Genomic DNA, 25620 nt, shown 5'->3' with positions numbered 1-25620 from the left:
CAATCTCTTGTGCTTTTCCTGGCTTTAATTTAAACACCCTGCATATGCTCAAAATAGATAACTTTGAATCATCTTCCCTTAGTAACAATTTCTCACGCAAAATATGTTGATGAAACCACCTGTTGCACCTGATTTGTTCACTTATCAGAAAATGAATTTGACTTTTGAATTTTTCATGTTGATCAAGCTTCTATCAAGCTAAAAATTGCTTAATTTCAGTCACCAGACAATTTCTTGGAACAGCTCCACTTTTAAATTCAGCAAAAATCAGCCTTTAGTTTTCAATTTAATTGTCCTTCATTGTAAAGAAGTGTAATTTAAGAGCAGCTCAGTAAATATTGAAAACTGTGACCCCACGTTAAGAACTAGTTTTGCTGACAGCTATAATATAGAAAGTCTGCCTCCCATTAGCTGTCCCTGATCAGTCAGTCAGTAAATATGAACATATTTGCATGGCTGATATTAAGGGCAGATGTGAAGAGATAAGTGAAGTGAAGGCTTCACGCTTAGAGTATTCAAAAAATCCTTGTTCTGATTAAAGGTATCTCTGGAACAAACCTGCCCAAAGCTTTGTGCTTTGTTTCATTTAAGCTTTAAACATATAAATGCCAAATATTCAGAAGCATGTCTCAAAAGGCTCTAAGCTGTGCCCTGTTTTTCTCGGAATGTTTTTTGGAAAGTGAAAATGTGTTTGTAGTGTATGGATAGTTGACGTTCCACTTGGAGCCTTTGACAATGGTAGGATATTTCTGATCTGAGACAGAGGGAGAGAAAGATGAAGTATGGAGCTGGGATTATCATTGTGACAAATTGTTCTTGTTGTTGACATTGTAACCTACCTGCTCTGTTGTTGTCAGTGAACTTTACCTGAACTTTTCCTCAGTTTTTCTTTAAGGACAAAATGTCAGTTGTTTAAAGGTCTGATGCACTGATATGACCCGCATTCTCATTGAACTGGTGGAATATTTCATTGGAATTTTATGGGATAGGCAGAACTAAGTAGTGCATAACTGTGAGCCTAAGGAAAATTATTGTTTTTAACATTTTTACAGTAATAAAAATCTGAAAACTGTGGCATTCGTTTGTATTCAGCCCCCCTGACACCACAATGCTGATCGTATCTGAAGCAGATTTGAAGGACCATGTTGGAGGCAGTCCATTGACTGTTCACTGTTCCAATCCTCTGTCTCCACCTTCTCCTGTAGAGGTTTAACTTCGTGTCTCTGCCCACGGATGTCCTGGAGGTTGAAGTAAAGGACAAGTTTGCCAAGAGTCGGCCAATCATCAAGCGCTTCCTGGGGAAGCTGTCTGTTCCTGTCCAGAGGCTACTGGAAAAACATGCCATTGGGTAACATACAGCTCACACTTACAGTGAAGAAGCTTCCCTCTGTTTAATGCTTTTCCATCTGAATATTGCTGCTGGGACTGATCCCTGATTATTACACAATGTGCTCTATTTGTCCTTCTCGAACCCTCTTCTGTTTGTCTGTTTACAGAGATCGCATGGTGAGTTACTCCCTGGGTCGCAGGTTGCCAACAGATCATGTCTGCGGCCAGCTGCTGTTCCGCTTTGAGCTGACCTCCTCCGTTAACCCAGGTACACACAGCATCCTCCCATCCATAACTTTTTATGACATTAAAACTCTTACCATTAAAACAGAAATGATTGCTACAGATCAACGACCAATGGATGAACTTTATTTCATCCTAATGTGCACATAATAAATGAAGGTAGTTAGCTGAAGATCAAGAAATGAAGATGTCATATTGTACTTCTTCATAATACCAAGTCACTGTGAAGCAGAAGTGATTGTTCTGTCCAGGTTTACCCAAAACGTCTGAGCAGAATATATAAACATTGGATCTGTGGGTTGATAACTTATATAACTTATATATAGATATATCTATATCTTTCTTTCTGCTCTCGGTGGAGGAGGACACTTTTTCTCTGTCTCCCGCACCCCTCCCATATCTGCCCTGCTTCAGCTCTGTGTCTTGTCTTCTTTTTTTGGAGCCTCTTTTTGCATATCTTCCAAATTCTGAGTTATGGATTTGGTCAGCTGGTCTCTCAATGCAATTGATAAAATTTTCTCGATGAGAAGACAGGGTGAAGAAGAGCCCAACTTGTCCGCACGGGACATTTTTCTCTGGATACACGATGGACTCCTGGCAGAAGTGGAGGATTGTGTGTTTGTCGATAATGTCAGTCGAGGATGTGGAAGATATGTATATAATTGGATGTTTGATATCAGGATTTCTGCTTTTTGAAGTCAGCGGTTACCTGGCATATCGAGAAATTCGGAGAATGCCAGCAGCTGTTCTGGCAATTGTGAGGCTGCCTGGCATGTATGATGGGATCTTCAGAGCGATCAACACTCAGACTGAGATGTTACGTGAGCTGAATCGCAGACTGGATGTGATCCTTACACAGGATCGCAGGCAGGTTGCGGTTCCTGGACTCAGGGGTGAAATGGGATAAATGTTGGAGAAAGTTGTTCGCTCGGATCTGGCAGAAAGACCAGGAATTTGGCTGTTTGGATTCGCCTTTGAGAAGCACCAGCGAGACTCTCAAGGCTGATGGAAAATCAAGAGTCAGCCTAAGCCAAATAATTATTGTTTTTCTGAATCTGGCTCCCCTGCACGGCCTTGATGGCTGGCTATCTTCAACCTCTCCTGGAAGTTATGTAAACATGACGCTCTGCTCCCTCTGCCCCCTCCCTTCCCTGAGGACATCTGTGGACCTGCTCAGAACTTTGTGGCCGGTTGATGAACATTTCAACGTACCTTCAAGGACAATGGCCTCTGTGACAGTGCTTCATGGACTTACTTGCACACACTCACTCGCACACATACACATGCTCAAGATAAACATATGCACCCCCTCACACCACCTTCACCGTTCCCGGCATGACGCTGTTTTGTAAACTTATTGCTTCTTTGTGCTGAGGTTTTTTGCAATCTCAAACTGTATCCTGCTAAGGATAAAGTGTGAAATATGATTTTTTTTCCCTCTACTTACCTAATGTGGCCTCTTTTCTCATCTAACAAGGGCAGCACCTGTGAGTGGCAGCAAAGCCTCGGTGACCCGTCCCCCCCTTGTCTTGTGTCATGATGTATGTTTGGATGGGTTGTACTGGAATTCTAATTTCCCCTCGGGGATCAATAAAGTATCTTTGAATTGAATTGAATTGAATTGAATATAAATATATATTGGACTACAGCAGGCAGGCAACTGGAGGTTTTAGAAAGATTTTAATCAGAACAGTAACTTGTAGTTGAATAATTCCCATGGTTTTGCTGTTTAATTGGAGACAGAGACTGCTGGCAACCTTGAGGTAGAATAATCTTCATGTGATGAGACATAAACTTGAAACTGAACTAGACTTGACTTTACTTAAATCTGGTGACCAGTGTACTCACCAACTGGCAAGGTGTGGCTGGATGCACCAGTCTTCGAAGCTGGAGCTTGATGTTTGATAGGCAACAGGTGCTTCTCATCAGCATGAAGGGCACACTGATGGCTCCACCTTACACCACTTAAACATGACAACACATTAGGGAAAGAGAAAGCAACAAACTGGGGAGGGCAAGGGGAGAAAATGAACCTGCTTTCCAAACCTCACTCCTACAGTTCAACAGTGTTTTACATCTAGGTAAAGTCCATCTGTTAAAGTTCAGTTGCAGTCAGTGTGAGTTCTTCTGAGATATCCATTATGAAGCTCCCACCACTTAAAAATCGTTTGTGTGGCAGCATTTTTGTAAACCAGTGGAAAACGAAAGTATGACAAAGTGATTGATAAGGCACAAACAGTGTCTATACACTGTAAGAAATCATTGCTGTATGTTGCTGGTTAACGACACAGAAATTGGTATGAAAATATTTAACCTGATCAAACCTTTTTAATGTTGGTTGTTTTGGCATAAAAACCACCTTAGGTAGAAACAAGACAAAAAAACACTGCAGTGCCTTGTAGAAACATATATTGTCAGATGACAACCATAAATGTCTATTTATTTTATTGCTATTTTATCCAATTTTGTAGCATTTTGCCACAAGTCATGTAGGTGCTGCTGCAAAGATGTGGAAGAAAATCTTCTGGTCAAATAAGATTAAATAAGATTTTTATTTTGGCCTACATGCAAAACACTACGTAGACTGCTTTTCCTTGGCTGAAACAGGAAAAAAACCTAAACATACTGCCAGAGCTACAATGGAAGATGAAAGCATAGTCATGTGTTAGAATGGCCTAGTCAAAGTCCAAATGTAGGTCTAATTTCAGAATCTGTGGAACACTTTTTCAAGGATGAATACAAAGCTGGTAGAGAAATATCCCGAACGTCCTGCAGGTATAAACACTGCAAGAGGTGTTTCTACAAAATGTTTACTTAGGGGTGCTGAAAAGCAATGCATGCCGCACTTTTCTTTGGAGGACCAATCCTGACAAAATAAAAAATAAAAGCAGAAATATATATATTTTCTTTTTCCTTTTCCTTAGACATGTGTTTTCATCAAGAAATGTATATATTTTCTTTTTACATTTCCTCCTCTCTCATTTTCCTTTACCGTATGCATTTCTCCTTCATTATGCAAATGAGGAGGGCTGCCTTCTTCTCTCCAGCTCCTCTACAATTGGTCAATAAACAGGAAGGAGGAGGATCCATGTGCAGGCCAAGGGTGTGTCCCAATTCAGGGGCTGGATCCTTCCAAGTCCATACTTGTCGGCCGATTACGTCACATGGCGCGTAAGGTCTGTCAAATGTTGCAGACAAATGTGTTCTTCTTTTACCCGATTTGAAGGATGCGTTGTGAGTATCCTTCGCGGTCCATCTTTTCCCATGATTCCTTGTGGGTCGAAGCGGATTGGTCAAGCAGGGGCAGCCATGGCGGACCACAGTGGCAAAAGCTGTGAGTAAACTGTGAAAAATTACGCTTTCTGTGACACAAATGAACTTTTACAATGTTTTTAGTACAGGAATATAACTGTGTAGACGTGAAAAATCTGCTTGATTTATCAAGACATCAATTAATTGCAAACGTGCTCCGACGTGTTCGGAGTTTTCCGTTCCGATAGTAACTGCCCGCTTGCCTTCGCCAGCAAACTAGACCCGGAGAGATCTGACCGGACTGTCAGCACTGAGCTCCTGCTGCCAGTCATCACAGTGAATGTTAAACACAAGTGATTTCTAACAGTTTGTGTTAGTATTATTTTAATGTATTGTGTCATTTGTTCATGTAAGTCGATTTGACATTACAGGTGATATTAAAGTTAACCTGAATAAATGGACAATTTCATGTAATCTTTACACTTTCAAATGCAAGCAAATCTCAGTAAAGAAGTGAAAAGTTTGAAAGAGCTTGTTTTAGGCATTTGCATAGAAATATTTTAATATGTTCTACAAATTAAGACAAATGTCAAATTTAAAAAAGGCTTCTTTTACAATGATATTAAGCAAGATGGGTTTTTTTTTTGTTTAGGGACAAAGGAGCAGACGGGCCAGTTTATTAAGCTCAGGGGTGAGAATGACCACCTTTTTACTGGAGCTACAAACTCAGCAACCGTGGCTTGGAGGTACAAGAACAACATTATTTGCCGTCAGTTTCTGTCCAGTTTCAAAAACTCCCATCTTTCTAACTTTCATAGGACAATTCTGTAGAAGATGGGCCAACAGGGGAAGGTCACCCCCTTGCAGGCCAAGAAAATGGGACAATATGAAAAGGAAATATAAAGTATGTTTAGAACTTCTCATGTCACACACAAATAAAAAATATTTCTAAAAGTCTTATTGGTTTCTCTGTTTAGTCAACTCTTTTTTTCTTCCTTCTAACTTTAGGATTGCAAGTATCCAGGGTCAGGAGAGGGAGTCAGTGAAAAGCCCACTGCTGCTATTGGCCCTGGTTTGTCCTTATGGATGAGGTGTTGGGACAGAGGCCTTCCACAACACCTCCTGTTCTAATTGCCTCCATCCCTGAGGACACTCCAGGGCCAAACGGAGCAGTGGACAACCAGATGGAGAAAGAAGACAGTGAGCCAGCAGGAAGGGGTCAGAAAAGAAAGAGGGACAGATATGAGAAGATAATGGAGCTGATCAGGGAGGACATGAGGGTCCAGAGAGAACCAGAAGAGAGGAGGGCACAGAGAATGGACAGACTGTTTTCCAAAGAATGGCACCAAAATAAGGTGCTACATAAGAAATAAATAAATAAGTTTTGTTCAGATAGTTTCTTAAATTGTTTTTGTCAGCAATGTATTTTATTTCCATTTGACCTAACAGTACATCAACTTCATTTAAATTTGTAAATACAAAGTTTATTTTGAAAATTACAAATAGCATTTTAAACAGAATGTGGGGAAAAAAAGAACATTCAAACAGATCAAGATTACAAGACACAAAAGGCTGAAAATAAAACTATGTACAAGTATTTACAATGGCAACAGCAGGATCAACCTGAGTGACCAGTTCCTGGAACACCTCTTCAACAGAACAAAAAGGCAGATGTCTTTCTGAACAGAAAGTCTCTGGCGGTGTGGCTAAATCTCTCGCAAGGTCAGAGACTTGGATGGGATGCTGAAACTGACACCTGTGGTTTGTCTTTCTGGATGGTGAGCGAAGCATCACACTGGTGGTCTGCAGATGTTTGTGATGCCTTTTTCCGCTGTCCAGTTCATCATCCATCAAGTTTAAAGGGCTGGCTGGACCACATTACTTAAATGTAATCAGAAATATGCAAAATTAGAAGATGGTGCTCACAAAATATTACAATTAGTTATACCCCTCAAACATTAATCACATCTATAATATTATACTTGCCTGCATACAGTTGTCATGTTCTACTGGTCAAAAAAATAAAGGGAACACTTAAACAACACAATATAACTCCAAGTAAATCAAACTTCTGTGAAATCAATCTGTTCACTTAGGAAGCAACACTGATTGACAATCAATTTCACATGCTGTTGTGCAAATGGAATAGACAACAGGGGGAAATCTTTGGCGATTAGCAAGACACAGTCAATGAAGGAGTGGTTCTGCAGGTGGGGACCACAGACCACTTCTCAGTACCTATGCTTTCTGACTGATGGTTTTGGTCACTTTTGAATGTTGGTGGTGCTTTCACACTTGTGGTAGCATGAGACGGACTCTACAACCCACACAAGTGGCTCAGGTAGTGCAGCTCATCCAGGATGGCACATCAATGCGAGCTGTGGCAAGAAGGTTTGCTGTGTCTGTCAGCGTAGTGTCAAGAGCCTGGAGGCGCTACCAGGACACAGGCCAGTACACCAGGAGACATGGAGGAGGTCGTAGGAGGGCAACAACCAGGCAGGACTGCTACCTCCGCCTTTGTGCAAGGAGGAACAGGAGGAGCACTGCCAGAGCCCTGCAAAATGACTTCCAGCAGGCCACAAATGTGCATGTGTCTGCACAAACGGTTAGAAACCGACTCCATGAGGATGGTATGAGGGCCCGACGTCCACAAATGGGGGTTGTGCTCACAGTCCAACACCGTGCAGGATGCTTGGCATTTGCCAGAGAACACCAGGATTCGTAAATTCGCCACTGGCGCCCTGTGCTCTTCACAGATGAAAGCAGGTTCACACTGAGTACATGTCACAGACGTGACAAACTCTGGAGACACCGTGGAGAGCGATCTGTTGCCTGCAACATCCTTCAGCATGACTGGTTTGGCAGTGGGTCAGTAATGGTGTGGGGTGGCATTTCTTTGGACGGCCACACGGCCTTCCATGTGCTCGCCAGAGGTAGCCTGACTGCCATTTGGTACCGAAATGAGATCCTCAGACCCCTTGTGAGACTGTATGCTGTTGTGGTTGGCCCTGTGTTCCTCCTAATGCAGGACCATGCTGGACCTGATGTGGCTGGAGTGTGTCAGCAATTCCGGCAAGATGAAGACATTGAAGCTATGGACTGGCCCGCCCGTTCCCCAGACCTGAATCCGATTGAGCACATCTGGGACATCATGTCTCGCTCCATCCACCAACGTCACGTTGCACCACAGACTGTCCAGGAGTTGGCAGATGCTTTAGTCCAGGTCTGGGAGGAAATCCCTCAGGAGACCATCCGCCGTCTCATCAGGAGCATGCCCAGGCATTGTAGGGAGGTCATACAGGCACGTGGAGGCCACACACAATACAGAGCCTCATTTTGACTTGTTTTAAGGACATTACATCAAAGTTGGATCAGCCTCTAGTGTGTTTTTCCACTTTAATTTTGTGTGTGACTCCAAATCCAGGCCTCTATTGGTTAATAAATTTGATTTCCATTGATGATTTTTGTGGGATTTTGTTGTCAGCATTTTCAACTTTGTACAGAACAAAGTATTCAATGAAAATTTTTCATTCATTCAGATCTAGGATGTGTTATTTGAGTGTTCCCTTTATTTTTTTGAGCAGTGTATATATGTATTTATGTATGTATGTGTGTGTGTGTGTGTGTGTGTGTGTGTAGATATATACACAGGGGTTGGACAATGAAACTGAAACACCTGGTTTTAGACCACAATGATTTATTAGTATGGTGTAGGGCCTCCTTTTGCGGCCAATACAGCGTCAATTCGTCTTGGGAATGACATATACAAGTCCTGCACAGTGGTCAGAGGGATTTTAAGCCATTCTTCTTGCAGGATAGTGGCCAGGTCACTACGTGATACTGGTGGAGGAAAACGTTTCCTGACTCGGTCCTCCAAAACACCCCAAAGTGGCTCAATAATATTTAGATCTGGTGACTGTACAAGCCATAGGAGATGTTCAACTTCACTTTCATGTTCATCAAACCAATGTTTCACCAGTCTTGCTGTGTGTATTGGTGCATTGTCATCCTGATACACGGCACCGCCTTCAGGATACAATGTTTGAACCATTGGATGCACATGGTCCTCAAGAATGGTTCTGTAGTCCTTGGCAGTGACGCGCCCATCTAGCACAAGTATTGGGCCAAGGGAATGCCATGATATGGGAGCCCAAACCATCACTCTGGGCATGCAACAGTCTGGGTGGTAAGCTTCTTTGGGGCTTCTCCACACCGTAACTCTCCCGGATGTGGAGAAAACAGTAAAGGTGGACTCATCAGGGAACAATACATGTTTCACAATGTCCACAGCCCAAGAATCGCGCTCCTTGCACCATTGAAACCGACGTTTGGCATTGGCATGAGTGACCAAAGGTTTGGCTATAGCAGCCCGGCCGTGTATATTGACCCTGTGGAGTTCCCGACGGATGGTTCTGGTGGAAACAGGAAAGTTGAGGTGCACATTTAATTCTGCCATGATTTGGGCAGCCGTGGTTTTATGTTTTTTGGATACAATCCGGGTTAGCACGTGAACATCCCTTTCAGACAGCTTCCTCTTGCGTCCACAGTTAATCCTGTTGGATGTGGTTCATCTTTCTTGGTGGTATGCTGACATTACCCTGGATACCGTGGCTCTTGATACATCACAAAGACTTGCTGTCACAGATGCGCCAGCAATAAGTGCACCAACAATTTGTCCTCTTTTGAACTCTGGTATGTCACCCATAATGTTGTGTACATTTCAATATTTTGAGCAAAACTGTGCTCTTACCCTGCTAATTGAACCTTCACACTCTGCTCTTATTGGTGCAATGTGCAATCAATGAAGACTGGCTACCAGGCTGGTCCAATTTAGCCATGAAACCTCCCACACTAAAATGACAGGTGTTTCAGTTTCATTGTCCAACCCTTGTATATATATGTATATATGTCTATTTGTGTGTGTGTGTGTGTGTGTGTATATGTAGATAAAGACAGAGAAAAATAAGTATTTGAACACCCTGCAACTTTGCAAGTTCTCCAACTTCAAATCATGGATGGCTCTGAAACTTTTATCTTAGGTGCATGTCCACTGTGAGAGACATAATCTAAAAAAAACAATGATTTTTTTAATAATTGATTTGTGTGTTACTGCTGCAAATAAGTATTTGAACACCTGCCAATCAGCAAAAATTCTGGCCCTCAAAGACCTGTTAGTCCGCCTCTAAAAAGTCCAAATCCACTCCTCTTATTATTCTAAATTAGAAGCAACTGTTTGAGGTCGTTAGCTGCATGAAGACGCCTGTTGACCCATCTTTCCCAGAACAAGCAAAAGGAAAGAGGGGAAACCAAAAGGTGTATGTTAATCACTGGATGGATATTTATGAAAGTTAGAAAGATAGGAGTTGTTGAAACTGGACAGAAACTGATTGCAAAGAATGTTGTTCTTGTACCTCCAAGCCACGGTGGCTAAGTTTTTAGCTCCAGTAAAAAGGTGGTCATTCTCACTCCTGAGCTTAATAAATTGGCCCGTCTGCTCCTTTGTCCCTAAACAAAAAAAAAAAAAACATCTTGCTTAATATCAGTGAAAAAGAAGCCTTTTTTTTATTTTACATTTGTCTTAATTTGCAGAACATATTAAAATATTTCTATGCAAATGCCTAAAACAAGCTCTTCCAAACTTTTCACTTCTTTACTGAGATTTGCTTGCATTTGAAAGTGTAAAGATTACATAAAATTGTCAATTTTTTCAGGTTAACTTTAATATCACCTGTAATGTCAAATCGACTTACATGAACAAATGACACAATACATTCAAATAATACTAATCCAAACTGTTAGAAATCACTTATGTTTAACGTTCACCGTGATAACTGGCAGCAGGAGCTCAGTGCTGACAGTCCGGTCAGATCTCTCCGGGTCTAGCTTGCTGGCGGAGGCAAGCAGGCAGTTACTATCGGATCGGAAAACTCCGAACACGTTTGAAATTAAATGATGTCTTGATAAATCAAGCAGAAATTTTCTGTACTGAAAACATTGTAAAAGTTCATTTGTGTCACAGAAAGTGTAATTTTTCACAGTTTACTCACAGCTTTTGCCACTGTGGTCCGCCATGGCTGCCTCTGCTTGACCAATCCGCTTCGACCCACAAGGAATCATGGGAAAAGATGGACCGCGAAGGATACTCACAACGCATCCTTCAAATCGGGCAAAAGAAGGACACATTTGTCTGCCGCATTTGACAGACCTTCCGCGCCGCGCTGTGATGTAATCGGCCCAGAAGTATGGACTTGGAAGGATCCAGCCCCTGAATTGGGACACACCCTCGGCCTGCACATGGATCCTCCTCCTTCCTGTTTATTGACCAATAGTAGAGGAGCTTGAGAGAAGAAGGCAGCCCTCCTCATTTGCATAATGAAGGAGAAATGCATACGGTAAAGGAAAATGAGAGACAAGGAAATGTAAAAAGAACAAAGGCATGTGTAGAGAAAAGGAAAAAGAAAATATATACATTTCTTGATGAAAATGCATGTCTAAGGAAAAGAAAAAAGAAAATATATACATTTCTTGATGAAAATGCATGTCTAAGGAAAAGAAAAAAACAAAATATATATATTTCTGCTTTTATTTTTTATTTTGTCAGGATCGGTCCTCCATACTTTTCAGATTTGTATATGTGAAAAAAAAATCTGAAAACCTTGTATCATTTTACTGCCCCTTAACAACTCAACACAACTTTGTTTTGGTTTATCACATACAATCCAATAAGATATATTTTAGTTTGTAGTTGTAACAAACTGTGAAAAACTTCAATGTGGATGAATAGTTTTCTTATCACATTGATCACATATCAGAATCAGCTATATTGCCGAGTTCGTGTTTGTGCACACAAACAAGGATTTTTTTCAAATATATTTAATAAATGGCAATAAGAAAAATCTCATTAAATGTACATATATACACAAGTGACTTTACAAAACAAGATAAGAATAAAATGTCCAAGTATGCATGGTGTTGTTCTGGACTGTCAAGTGTTCATCACAGAAAAAGCCTCGGGGAAGAAACTGTCTCTGTGGCAGCTGGTTTTAGCAGACAGCACTCTGCAAAGATGTTAGCTGCCCTTTTCCTGACACTAGACCTGTAGAAATCCTGGATGGAGGGATGGTTAGTCTGTATGATTCTCTCTGCAGATCTGATTATTTGTGACAGTCTGGACCTGTCCTGTTTTGTGGATGAGCCAAACCACACTGAGATCGACAAAGACAGGACAGACTGAATTATGTCAGTGTAGAAGATGACCAGCAGCTCCTGTTAGGTTGTACTTCTTGAGTTGCCTCAGGAAGTACAGTCTCTGCTGGGCCTCTCTCCAAACACTGTCGATGTGTGGGGACCATCTCAGGTTTTGAGAAATGGTGGTTCCTAGGAACCGGAAGTGGTCCACACCAGATCTTATTGGAAACACAGTTTGAACTCAAGCTTGTGAATCATGTCGCAGGTTCATCATAATATCCCATTATTTCATTGTGTTCTGGCTAGATAAACATTTTATTTGTTAAGTAAAAGGAAATAATAAAACAGCCATATACTGTATTAACCTTAGGCAATTAAATTATAATCTTTGGTTTTGCTTTAGAGAGAAAGAGCTAGTGTAAAACATGTGAAAAGCATTGTAAAGCTGTTTTTGCCTTGTGGGGGAACTGTGTGAAGCTTTCCAAACAAAGTCAGGTCAAACAGGTCAGCATGCGTAAAACAATGTGTGTAACGACAGGGAAGCTCCGCAGGCTTTGCTGCAGAACTTGTATAACTATCAGCAGCATCCGTATTAATCCTTTTCTTTCCAAGGGCTGTCACAGGAACATTAATGTGCACTGGGAAGTATTTTCACATCCACCGCTGTGAAGCAGCTGAAACATTGTCACCCCTTAATTAATGGCAGAAATGGTAAATAATTTTTTGGCCTTCAGGATTTGAATTATTCTTTTTTCAGGTTGGAATTTTCATCCAGATTCACAGAATTTTAAAATCAGCAACAGAGTATACAACCTTGAATTTGAGTTTTTTTTCTGGTTAACACAAGCTCAAATATATACATACAAGCTGTCAAAAAACTTTTTTATGGAAAGCCTAGGAACCATCAAGACTCAAGCTTACCACGAACTAGAAACTGTTTCACTGTCCACACAGAAAATAATTTTACAATATCACAGACTGGGACGATATCAGACAGAAAAGAAGCCCTGTCTCCAAAATCAACACCTTCAAGCTTGAGTGAAAATTGCAGCTGTCCACAAAGACAGGCCACATGTCTTCTGGAGAAACGTTTGGATAGAAGAGAATGTTAGTGAACATACAGGTCCTTCTCAAAATATTAGCATATTGTGATAAAGTTCATTATTTTCCATAATGTCATGATGAAAATTTAACATTCATATATTTTAGATTCGTTGCACACTAACTGAAATATTTCAGGTCTTTTATTGTCTTAATACGGATGATTTTGGCATACAGCTCATGAAAACCCAAAATTCCTATCTCACAAAATTAGCATATCATTAAAAGGGTCTCTAAACCAGCTATGAACCTAATCATCTGAATCAACGAGTTAACTCTAAACACCTGGCAAAGATTCCTGAGGCCTTTAAAACTCCCAGCCTGGTTCATCACTCAAAACCCCAATCATAGGTAAGACTGCCGACCTGACTGCTGTCCAGAAGGCCACTATTGACACCCTCAAGCAAGAGGGTAAGACACAGAAAGAAATTTCTGAACAAATAGGCTGTTCCCAGAGTGCTGTATCAAGGCACCTCAGTGGGAAGTCTGTGGAAAGGAAAAAGTGTGGCAGAAAACGCTGCACAACGAGAAGAGGTGACCGGACCTTGAGGAAGATTGTGGAGAAGGGCCGATTCCAGACCTTGGGGGACCTGCGGAAGCAGTGGACTGAGTCTGGAGTAGAAACATCCAGAGCCACCGTGCACAGGCGTGTGCAGGAAATTGGCTACAGGTGCCGCATTCCCCAGGTCAAGCCACTTTTGAACCAGAAACAGCGGCAGAAGCGCCTGACCTGGGCTACAGAGAAGCAGCACTGGACTGTTGCTCAGTGGTCCAAAGTACTTTTTTCGGATGAAAGCAAATTCTGCATGTCATTCGGAAATCAAGGTGCCAGAGTCTGGAGGAAGACTGGGGAGAAGGAAATGCCAAAATGCCAGAAGTCCAGTGTCAAGTACCCACAGTGAGTGATGGTCTGGGGTGCCATGTCAGCTGCTGGTGTTGGTCCACTGTGTTTTATCAAGAGCAGGGTCAATGCAGCTAGCTATCAGGAGATTTTGGAGCACTTCATGCTTCCATCTGCTGAAAAGCTTTATGGAGATGAAGATTTCATTTTTCAGCACGACCTGGCACCTGCTCACAGTGCCAAAACCACTGGTAAATGGTTTACTGACCATGGTATCACTGTGCTCAATTGGCCTGCAAACTCTCCTGACCTGAACCCCATAGAGAATCTGTGGGATATTGTGAAGAGAACGTTGAGAGACTCAAGACCCAACACTCTGGATGAGCTAAAGGCCGCTATCGAAGCATCCTGGGCCTCCATAAGACCTCAGCAGTGCCACAGGCTGATTGCCTCCATGCCACGCCGCATTGAAGCAGTCATTTCTGCAAAAGGATTTCCGACCAAGTATTGAGTGCATAACTGTACATGATTATTTGAAGGTTGACGTTTTTTGTATTAAAAACACTTTTCTTTTATTGGTTGGATGAAATATGCTAATTTTGTGAGATAGGAATTTTGGGTTTTCATGAGCTGTATGCCACAATCATCCGTATTAAGACAATAAAAGACCTGAAATATTTCAGTTATTGTGCAATGAATCTAAAATATATGAATGTTAAATTTTCATCATTACATTATGGAAAATAATGAACTTTATCACAATATGCTAATATTTTGAGAAGGACCTGTAGATAGAGGTTTTGAAGTTTTAAGGTGAGGTTTTTAAAACTAACAAGAGAGAGAGAGAGCTGTATTTAACTTTAACCCTTTGTTGATTAGAGAAATCATCAATATCATTATACGTGTGCTGCCAGTTCCTGTTTTAAGAACAACAGAGGTTACTTGTTGTACAGTTATACTATAGTAAAAAAGGTCAATTATGTCTCTAAAGACCCCAAAATAATACTGCCCCCCGTGTTTATGATAAGGCTATGCAAACTTTACTACCACTGCAGGCGAGAGGAAGCTTATTATCACTGCTGCAAAACACGTTTCCTTTATTCATTTCCTATAAAACGTCAGCTTAAATGCAGCAGCTTCTAAATCACATTTAATTAAATTTTTCATTCTGTCTGCAGATGATGAGGAGTTTTCTCTTGTCATGGAGCCAGCTTGCAATGTGGTAGGAACTCCTGCAGAAGGGAACCTTGCAACTGGTGCAGCTGATGACGATACACTAAGTGTGGGCCCCGATATGCCTGATCTCCCCCTGGATGCTCCTTCTGAGACTGACACCTCGATACCAGCCCAGACAAATGAGGAAGTGCCTCCTGCTGAGCAGCAAGAAGACAGCAGAGCTGCACTGGCAGAACAAGGAAGAGTGGGGGAGGAGAGTACAGTGTGGGATGAAGCCTCGACCTCACTTCCTGATCTGGAGCAGGAGGAAGGGGGCTCGCCTGAGCAGCAGGAGGACACACAAGAAGAGGAGCAGGGAGGAGAACCTGTTCCACAAACGGAGGAGGAGAGCAAAGAGTCTGAGGGTGCAGCTCAGCCTGAGTCAGAATCTGAGCATCCTACAACAACAGTGACAAACGTAGGGGCTGCAGCTGCTGTAGAGGCTCCCTCTGAGGAGGGGACCACACAGCAGGAAGACTCTGCTCCAGGAGCCCAGCAGGAGGCCATAGAGGAAGGAGAAACAAGCTGCAAACCTTGCTCCTGCCAGTCTCTCATCTCAAACTGCAACACTCAAGCTCCCTCACGGCGTAAGACTAGACCCTGCTCCCTGCCGGTGTCTGAGCTGGAGACGGTGATAGCCTCGGCCTGCGGGGAGCCGGAGACACCACGATCCCATTACATCCGGATTCATCACCTTCTACACAGTCTCCCCTCAGCCAGACCTCCTAACCAGGAGGAGGAGGGGGAGGTAACTAACACCACTGTGGACTCGAACGCTACGTCCCCAACTCTGAAAAGCTCCAAAGAGGAGGATGGGCTGGAGGAGGAGGAAGAAGAGGATACAACACAGTCTCCATCTCAGGTGAAACTACAGTCAAAAGATGAAATTATTATTATTATAAAGCTCAGCAAACTAACACATGGATTGTATTAGTTGGAAGGTGTTATGTTGTTGGGATTTTATGTGACAGATCGTTACAAAAAAACTGCATAACTGGGAAGCTGAATGATAGTTTTTAACATTGTTTTAAAATATAAATCTGAAAACCTTGGCATGCAAAGGTATTCAGACTTTGGAAATCACTACCTACTAACTAGAGTCTAGAATGTATACAATTAAATCTCAGTATAAACTTAGCTGTTCTTCTTTGAGTTTTAGAGAAAATTAGTGAACAAACAGCATCATTAAGAACAAGGAACCTGTTAGATGCTGGAAAAACTTGAGACTGGGGTGGAGCAGGGCAACAACCCTAAATAAACAGCCAGAGCAATATAGAGGGGTTTAAGACGGTCCTCAAGGGCTGGTGTTCTTGAGGACACCTGGTGTCCAGAGAAACATGTAAAACATAAAGGACACCGGCCCTCAAGGACCAACTTTGTACAAACCTAATTTAGATCAAAACATGTTCTTGTCTTAGAATGGCCCAGTCAAAGTCCACACCTTAATTCAACTGAAAATGTTTGGCAGGAATTGCAGTTCACAGACATTCTCTGTCCAGTTTGGCTTAGCTAGTTTACAAAGAATGGGCAAGAATTACAATCTGTAGATATATGGTGGAGACAAACATCAAAAGACATTAGCTGAACCTGCAAAGGTATCATTTTCACTCCACTTCACAATTATGTACTTCTTTGGGACGTTCACATAAAATCACTATAACGTGCAGTTGTGAGTAACTGGAGAAAATGTAGAATTGTTCAAGGAGAATAAACATGTTTGCAAGACGCTGTGTACCTTCTATACAGTCCAATCACTGCCGTCTGTGTCTGGGTTCCTTCAGGTCCGAGAGTGCCCAGGCCCATGCTGCCGGCGTTCTCTGCCCCGCAGCCTTTCAATTGAGCGCCTGTCAGAGTTGAACCAGCTCCTGGAAGGTGAAGGAGGACAGGGGGAACAGGCAGTAGTGAGAAGGATCTCTCCATCCTGCCTACATAGTGAAGAGGGGGATTCCAATCTTGGAGGAGGGCGCAGGTTATGCGGCACCACTCACAGACCTCCGGGTGAAAACGAGTGTGAGTTCTGCGACACATCCTGCTACAGCACCTCCTGCTACAGCACCTCCTGTTACAGTACGTCCTGCTATAGCAACTCAGGCTATGAAGGGAGGGGCCGCTTTTGTAGCCACAACCGCCTGTCTTCAGTGGATAGCAACCGGCTTTCCGGCAGCACCGTCTTCTCTTCCCAGGATGAAGAGGAAGATGAGGAGAGCGCCTTTGAGTCTGTCCCCGACCCCGTCGAGCCTGAGGGCCAGGATTCAGGTGGGGTAGGGGGAGAGAGGAGGATGGGCAGAAAGGAGGCCAGAAGAGGGGAGCAGGGAGAGCCAGCGGTGGCCGGGCCCAGTGACAAAAACTGCATCGGTGAGATTAAACATGATCTTCATTTCGCTTTTGTAACTTTCTTTAGCTCAGTTTCACTCAGAAGCTGACATACAGTCACCCTGGCTATAAATGTTGTATTAACTTAAGAGTTTTAAGATTTTGCAACTATTGTTTTTTGTCTAGGAGAAGACTACAACATATATATGATAATGTTGTATATTGTGTAAAACTTCCTGTATTTTTAAAAACAAAGTTGCTTGTCTGATGATGATATACAAGCATAATACTTTGCTTTAATAAATACATGCAAGTTGACAAAGAAAATTCCTTTCTGCAGGAAGTGGCATCTACTTATGACACACCCCATCTAGGTCCATATTGTGTTACAACTGCCTTCACTGTGCACAGTGATAGGGGTACTCCAGGAGTTTCCAGTAACTTGATAGGACTTGATAGTTGCCCAAGTATTGTTCTTGAACATCCTAACCAATCTGAGCGAGATGGTTGAAACTTAGACACTACTAGGTGTTCCAGCTGGATAATGATAATAACCATAGATGAAGTAGATAATGCCTTATCTATCCCAAAACAGGGTTTGGGATAGATTCGGCCAGCCAGCAAAAATTATCTAGAATGGCCATCCCTATTGAAAAATTGTGGACTGTGCTTAAAATTCAAGTCCATGCCAAGAAAGCAGTGTGAATTTATTACCAGTTCTGCCGAGCAGAGTTGTCAAATATGCTCGAATCACACTAGAAACCGGAGTTATGGCTTTGCAACTATTTATTTAACCAAATATCCATAGAGTTGTATGTATATATTTGAGCTTGGGTTTCACATTATTTTGCAGATTTATCATGCATATTACATACAGTATCACTGTAATAATGTATCACTGTAATAATATGCATGTCACGAAGAACTGTGTGGACTGCAATGCATTCAGGCTCTCTGTGCCTGTAGTGACACGTGTGGGGTGCAGCAGAAACGCAGTAAAGAGGTGGGAAGGTGGTCAAGTCATGAAGAAAATACAACAAAGTTGTTTAAATAAAAGACTGCGGATGTCGGTCAGAAACACCTTTTTCAATAAAACCTTGTTGTGGTGATAAAAATTATTAATTTTATTTCTGTTTCTATTAGCTAGATAGACTGCTTAGTATCTGGGGTTTATGTTTGCTATGAACCCGAAGCAGAAAAACATGAACACTTTTTAGTTACTTGTTTATTTATCCTAAGCCGTATAGTAATCATGACATTCAACAATATTATCGCATACTGCATTTTTTCCTAATATCATGAGGCCCTTATTTCAGCTTGTATATATAATTTTGACCGTGTGAATCAGAGAAAATCCACAATAAATTTTAACTTTAGCCCCTCATTGTCATTTTTCATAAAAAGTCATTGAAGTTGCGAGTTGTATTTTCAGTCCACTCCGAAGGCAAGTTCAAGTAAATCTTAAAAGTCCTGTTATGAAATTAATGTTCATAATAAGTGGATGTAAATTTTCGACCAGCACAGTAGCTTTGATGATCTCAAATAAAAGGAGAGGAATTTAACAAAGCATGAGAAACAAGAAGATCAGATAGAAGAAAAGCAACATATTAAGCTTTGTTTGGGGAATTTCATTCACACCCCTGCTCATTCTCTCATTTCAAGTACATTTCTTTATTGTCATTGCATCATGAATGATAAAATTATGTTTCTCTTGTGGATCACAGACAATACATAAATTAGCAACAAGTCATATCATAAATATTAAAGCCCAGAATAAAACAGACACACCAAAAATATTCAGTATAAAATGATGCACCCAGCAGAGCAAGGCATGGCATGTTCTCAAGTAGTTCATCTGAATTTAACACGCTCTCCTGTGTTTATGTGATCATATAAATCCCTCTAGGCGAATAGCTGCAACACTTTTATCATTTGCTTTGTAGTGGTTCTATTGTGGACGCAAAACCAGAAGGATATCAAAGTCTGAATAATGTAAGAGGTAGTCGTTAAAAAAAAAAAGTAAAAATATAGAATTGAATAACATTACCCTTTTACTTGTTGATAGTATTCTGGGGGATCATACATTAACATAAAATTACTATGTAAGACAGTCTAATTCAGCTCTATTATCTATCTCTCAAGAAGCAGCATGTACGCTGTGGAACATGGGTAGCAGTCTAAGCAGAGTCGCTCAGACTTCCCTCTCACTACAATCTGAGCAGTCATAGCAGTCCTGTAACATTGGCTTTGAGTCATCTGTTCACTTCCTAACAAACGTTTTTAATTTCTGCCAATAGGTTGGAATGACATGAAGCAGACAGTGATCAGAGTCCCAAAGCAGGAATGATGACAGCCTAAAATGCACCCTTCAAAGCTGTGTAACAGTGGTCCAGTGTGTTTTTATCTCTGGTGGGACACTTTACATGCTGTCCATATTGTGAACGTTCATTGGCGAGGTTTGCGCTCTTAAAATCCACAAGAACAAAGATGAGAGAGTCTGGGTGTTCTCCATGTCTCTTGTCAGCTCAGCGAACTGTTTTCCAGCCTCGTGTGTGCAGGTTTGTGGTGGGATGTAAACACTGACCAGAACAAACGAGGAGAACTCCCTGTGTGAACAAAAGGTTTCACAGTTTATAAATAAATTACTCCAGGTCAGGACTACATGTCTTCTGTAACACTGTGACATCAATACATGAACCTTCGTTTATGTGAAAGCAGATTCCACCTCCTCTTTTTCACCCTGAGAGCTCTGTAATGTGGACCTCTTGAAAACAGCTGGAAGCCTAGGATTAGAAGTGTGCTGCCCGGGATCTTCTTGCCAAGCCAGGTTTTGGTGAAACAGAGGGCAGCAGATCCGAGGATGTCCATGTTCTTAGAATTGACAACCAGCAGTTTATCAATTTTGATAACCAGGGAATGGACATTTTCCAGGTGGATTAAGGGCAAAGATCTGTGGCGTCGTCATTGCCGAAGCTTCAAGAACACGCCTGCCCATTTACCTCGTCTGCATCTCTAGTAAATCCCATAGACTACTGCTCTACCGCCAACCAAGATCTCACTAAAGTTAGTGTTGGTAAAAATTTTGAAAAAATGCCTAGAGAGGACTGTCTGGTGTGTAGGACTTCCTCTCTACTGAAAGTGACTACAGAATTTTGACAAAGAACAGAATAGTATATACCTTGGATTCAGTTGTGTTTTTACCATGTTAACATGGATCTGTTCCATACAAAACATTTTTACAGTGTAGACAAGACTCTGGTCCATACAAATGTATTCAGCAGCAGCCTTTTTATATGTCTGACTTTCACTTAATTTAGCACCATATTTTTGAATGCTCAACTAGAGTTAGCAGGGTCGGTTGCTACTGAATCTGAATAGTTTCTTTCCTTGATGGTCAGGAATTGCCTTTTATTATTAGCAATATTAACCGCTAAGTCCTTTACAAGTGAGCATCATAATAATAATACTAATGCTGCTGGACATTTTCCTACGTTAATTCGTAGAACGGAGCCACATCAACTCCGCTCTGGGGAAATCCTTCATGGGGGAACTCATGGCAAGGCAAGGTTAAGAAACCTATGAAATATGTCCTCTGTGACATAGATCAAGTTTTACTTTTACAAATACTGAAATGAATTAAATTTTCCGTGATCCAGTTTATTTAAATGCGTTTGAGAAAAAAATAAAAACGCACATGTTGGAGATGCACCTTCATCTTTTCTTTTTTGCTTCTTCTCTTTGAAAATAGGTGTAAAATCCTAATGATTATATCTGAGCAGAAATGCTTTAAACACAGCAGAGGAGGGAACACGTGAGAGTCCAGAGTGGGTGTTTACCCTGCAGATATACAGGTCCTTCTCAAAATATTAGCATATTGTGATAAAGTTCATTATTTTCCATAATGTCATGATGAAAATTTAACATTCATATATTTTAGATTCATTGCACACTAACTGAAATATTTCAGGTCTTTTATTGTCTTAATACGGATGATTGTGGCATACAGCTCATGAAAACCCAAAATTCCTATCTCACAAAATTAGCATATTTCATCCAACCAATAAAAGAAAAGTGTTTTTAATACAAAAAACGTCAACCTTCAAATAATCATGTACAGTTATGCACTCAATACTTGGTCGGGAATCCTTTGGCAGAAATGACTGCTTCAATGCGGCGTGGCATGGAGGCAATCAGCCTGTGGCACTGCTGAGGTCTTATGGAGGCCCAGGATGCTTCGATAGCGGCCTTTAGCTCATCCAGAGTGTTGGGTCTTGAGACTCCCAACGTTCTCTTCACAATATCCCACAGATTCTCTATGGGGTTCAGGTCAGGAGAGTTGGCAAGCCAATTGAGCACAGTGATACCATGGTCAGTAAACCATTTACCAGTGGTTTTGGCACTGTGAGCAGGTGCCAGGTCGTGCTGAAAAATGAAATTTTCATCTCCATAAAGCTTTTCAGCAGATGGAAGCATGAAGTGCTCCAAAATCTCCTGATAGCTAGCTGCATTGACCCTGCCCTTGATAAAACACAGTGGACCAACACCAGCAGCTGACACGGCACCCCACACCATCACTGACTGTGGGTACTTGACACTGGACTTCTGGCATTTTGGCATTTCCTTCTCCCCAGTCTTCCTCCAGACTCTGGCACCTTGATTTTTGGACCACTGAGCAACATTCCAGTGCTGCTTCTTTGTAGCCCAGGTCAGGCGCTTCTGCCGCTGTTTCTGGTTCAAAAGTGGCTTGACCTGGGAAATGCGGCACCTGTAGCCAATTTCCTGCACACGCCTGTGCACGGTGGCTCTGGATGTTTCTACTCCAGACTCAGTCCACTGCTTCCACAGGTCCCCCAAGGTCTGGAATCGGCCCTTCTCCACAATCTTCCTCAGGGACCGGTCACCTCTTCTCGTTGTGCAGCGTTTTCTGCCACACTTTTTCCTTCCCATAGACTTCCCACTGAGGTGCCTTGATACAGCACTCTGGGAACAGCCTATTCATTCAGAAATTTCTTTCTGTGTCTTACCCTCTTGCTTGAGGGTGTCAATAGTGGCCTTCTGGACAGCAGTCAGGTCGGCAGTCTTACCCATGATTGGGGTTTTGAGTGATTAACCAGGCTGGGAGTTTTAAAGGCCTCAGGAATCTTTTGCAGGTGTTAACTCGTTGATTCAGATGATTAGGTTCATAGCTCGTTTAGAGACCCTTTTAATGATATGCTAATTTTGTGAGATAGGAATTTTGGGTTTTCATGAGCTGTATGCCAAAATCATCCGTATTAAGACAATAAAATACCTGAAATATTTCAGTTAGTGTGCAATGAATCTAAAATATATGAATGTTAAATTTTCATCATGACATTATGGAAAATAATTAACTTTATCACAATATGCTAATATTTTGAGAAGGACCTGTAATTCGATGCTGCAGGTTTCATGATCATTGGTTCCAACCGTTGTGCATAAGTACAATTATTAGTCTGTTCGTTACTGAACATAAGATCTCTCTCTTCAAAGACATTGCTAGTTAGTGACCTGATTTGTGACAATCAGATTGATTTACTTTGCCTCACAGAAACATGGCTGCAGCAAGAGGATTATGTTACTATAAATGAGTCAACTCCTACTAATTATTTAAATTTTCACATTCCTCAAATTACTGGGTGAGGAGGAGGAGTAGCAACCATCTTTCAGTCGGATTTATTGATTAGCCCCAGACCAATCAATAGCTACAACTCTTTTGAATATTTAATCCTTAGTTTTCCTCATCCAAATTGCAAAGCACTAAAACCTCTTCTGTTTGTTGTTTTGTACCGTCCACCTTAGTCTCAATTTTTAGATCAGTTTTCAGACCTTTTATCTGATTTAGTGTTAAATACAGATAAAGTTATTATAAAGGGATTATAAGTAAAGTTATTATAGTGGGGGATTTTAACATTCATGTAGATGCTGAAAGTGATAGCCTAAATATAGCGTTTAATGCTATCTTAGACTCAATTGGCTTTGATCAAAACATTAACAAACCTACCCACCTTTGTCTTCATTCTCTGGACCTTGTGCTGACATATGGCATTGAATGTAAAGACATAACAATATTCTCTCATAACCCTGTCCTGTCTGACCATTTCTTAATAACCTTTGAGTTTAATTTAACCGAGTACTCCACACCTGAAAGAAAATGTCATTATAGTAGATCATTATCAGGCGATGCTGTAACAACCTTTAAAGAATCTGTTCCACTTTTAATTTCCTCATTATCACTGAAAAGCACAGTGGAGGGCAATAATTCTTTTTCTGCCCCTTCACAAATTGATTATTTTGTTCATAGTGTTTCTTCATCATTGCGTGATGCATTAGACAATGCAGCCCCCCAGCTAGAACAGCTTATTTCTCATCATTAATAGAAGAGAACAAGAATAATCCAAGGTTTCTCTTTAGTACAGTTGCTAAACTTACACAGTCATAGCTCTGTTGAGCCATCCATTCCCTTAGCTCTTAGCAGCCATGACTTTATGGGATTCTTCTTAAATAAAATTGATTCTATTAAAAAGAAAATCTTTGACATACTCCCGAAGATGATTGCTTCATCCTCGGCAAGTGAGACAACATTGGAAATAACTGCAGAGCCTGATTTGTGTTTGGACTGTTTTGATCCTGTGTGGCTTCCTGAGTTGTCAGAAATATTAGCTTCATCTAAACCTTCAACTTGTATGTTAGACCCAATCCCAACCAAATTATTTAAGGAAGTGTTCCCTCTGATTACCAGCCCCATTTTAGATATGATTAATCTATCTTTAGTAAATGGATATGTACCACAGGCTTTTAAGTTAGCTGTAATTAAACCTTTACTTAAGAAACCTTCGCTTGATTGAGATGACTTGAAAAATTACAGACCCATATCCAATCTTCCATTCTTATCTAAAATTCTTGAGAAAATAGTTGCTAATCAAATGTGTGAGCATTTACACAGCAATGACCTGTTTGAAGAGTTTTAGTCAGGCTTCAGAGCTCATCATAGCACTGAAACAGATCTGCTGAAAGTCACTAATGATATTCTTATGGCCTCAGATAATGGACTTGTGTCTGTTCTAGTTCTGTTAGATCTCAGTGCTGCATTTGATTCAGTCGATCACAAAATTATCTTAGAAAGGCTGGAATATGCTGTAGAGATCAGGGGAACAGCGCTAGGCTGGTTTAAATCTTTTCTGACAGTTTGTTCATGTAAATGATAAATCATCTTTAAACTCCAGGGTTAATTGTGGAGTACCACAGGGCTCAGTACTTGGGCCAATTCTCTTTACTATATATATGCTCCCAATAGGTCAAATTATTAGGCAGCATGGGATAAATTTTCACTGTTACGCTGATGATACTCAGCTTTACTTATCCATAAATCCTGATGAGCCCAACCAGTTAGATAGACTACAAGCATGTCTTGAAGAAATAAAAACTTGGATGATGTTAACTTTTTTGCTTCTAAATTCAGACAAGACAGAAGTTGTCGTCTTTGGACCGGAGTCTTTAAAAAAGAAACTGCTTAGTCAATCACTTAACTTGGATGGCATTAAATTGACCTCTGATAATAAAGTAAAAAACCTTGGTGTTATTTTTGACCAGGACATGTCATTTAAATCCCATATTAAACAGGTTTCTAGGATTTCCTTCTTTAATCTCCGGAACATTGCCAAAATTAGAAATATCCTATCCAGGAGTGACGCTGAAAAACTAGTTCATGCATTTGTTACTTCAAGGCTGGACTATTGTAATTCGTTACTATCAGGATGTCCACAAAATGCAGTTAAAAGCCTTCAGCTGATTCAAAATGCTGCAGCAAGAGTTCTGATGAAAATTAAAAAGAGAGATCCTATTTCTCCTATTTTAGAATCAGAATCAGAATCAGAAAAGCTTTATTGCCAAGTACGTTTTTGGACATACAAGGAATTTGTTTTGGCGTAGTCGGTGCAATACAGTACAAATTAAACAGTACAAACATATCTACAATATAATATAAATATAAGTGCACAGTTTTAAGTGAGTGAGAGTAAATATAGAGCAGTATAAGGAAGTGTTCCCTCTGATTACCAGCCCCATTTTAGAATGAAGCTTCCCTTCATTGGCTCCCTGTTAAGTCCAGAATAGAATTT

At 41.1% G+C, this 25620-nt stretch overlaps 1 protein-coding gene across 1 annotated transcript in view; it reads left to right on the top strand.

Moving 5' to 3' along the window:
• LOC124857913 (E3 ubiquitin-protein ligase HECW1) overlaps positions 1–25620 on the top strand; it is a 210636-nt gene that overhangs the window by 67997 nt on the left and 117019 nt on the right. Inside the window, exons 7-10 of the mRNA XM_047349491.1 lie at positions 1206–1348; positions 1497–1597; positions 15133–16031; positions 16951–17524. Coding sequence (XP_047205447.1) covers positions 1206–1348; positions 1497–1597; positions 15133–16031; positions 16951–17524 — 1717 coding nt within the window. The remainder of the gene's footprint in view (positions 1–1205; positions 1349–1496; positions 1598–15132; positions 16032–16950; positions 17525–25620) is intronic.

Source organism: Girardinichthys multiradiatus, chromosome 21, assembly GCF_021462225.1.
Source record: "Girardinichthys multiradiatus isolate DD_20200921_A chromosome 21, DD_fGirMul_XY1, whole genome shotgun sequence".
Taxonomy (NCBI): Eukaryota; Metazoa; Chordata; class Actinopteri; order Cyprinodontiformes; family Goodeidae; genus Girardinichthys; species Girardinichthys multiradiatus.
This window is presented reverse-complemented; position numbering and strand designations above follow the sequence as displayed.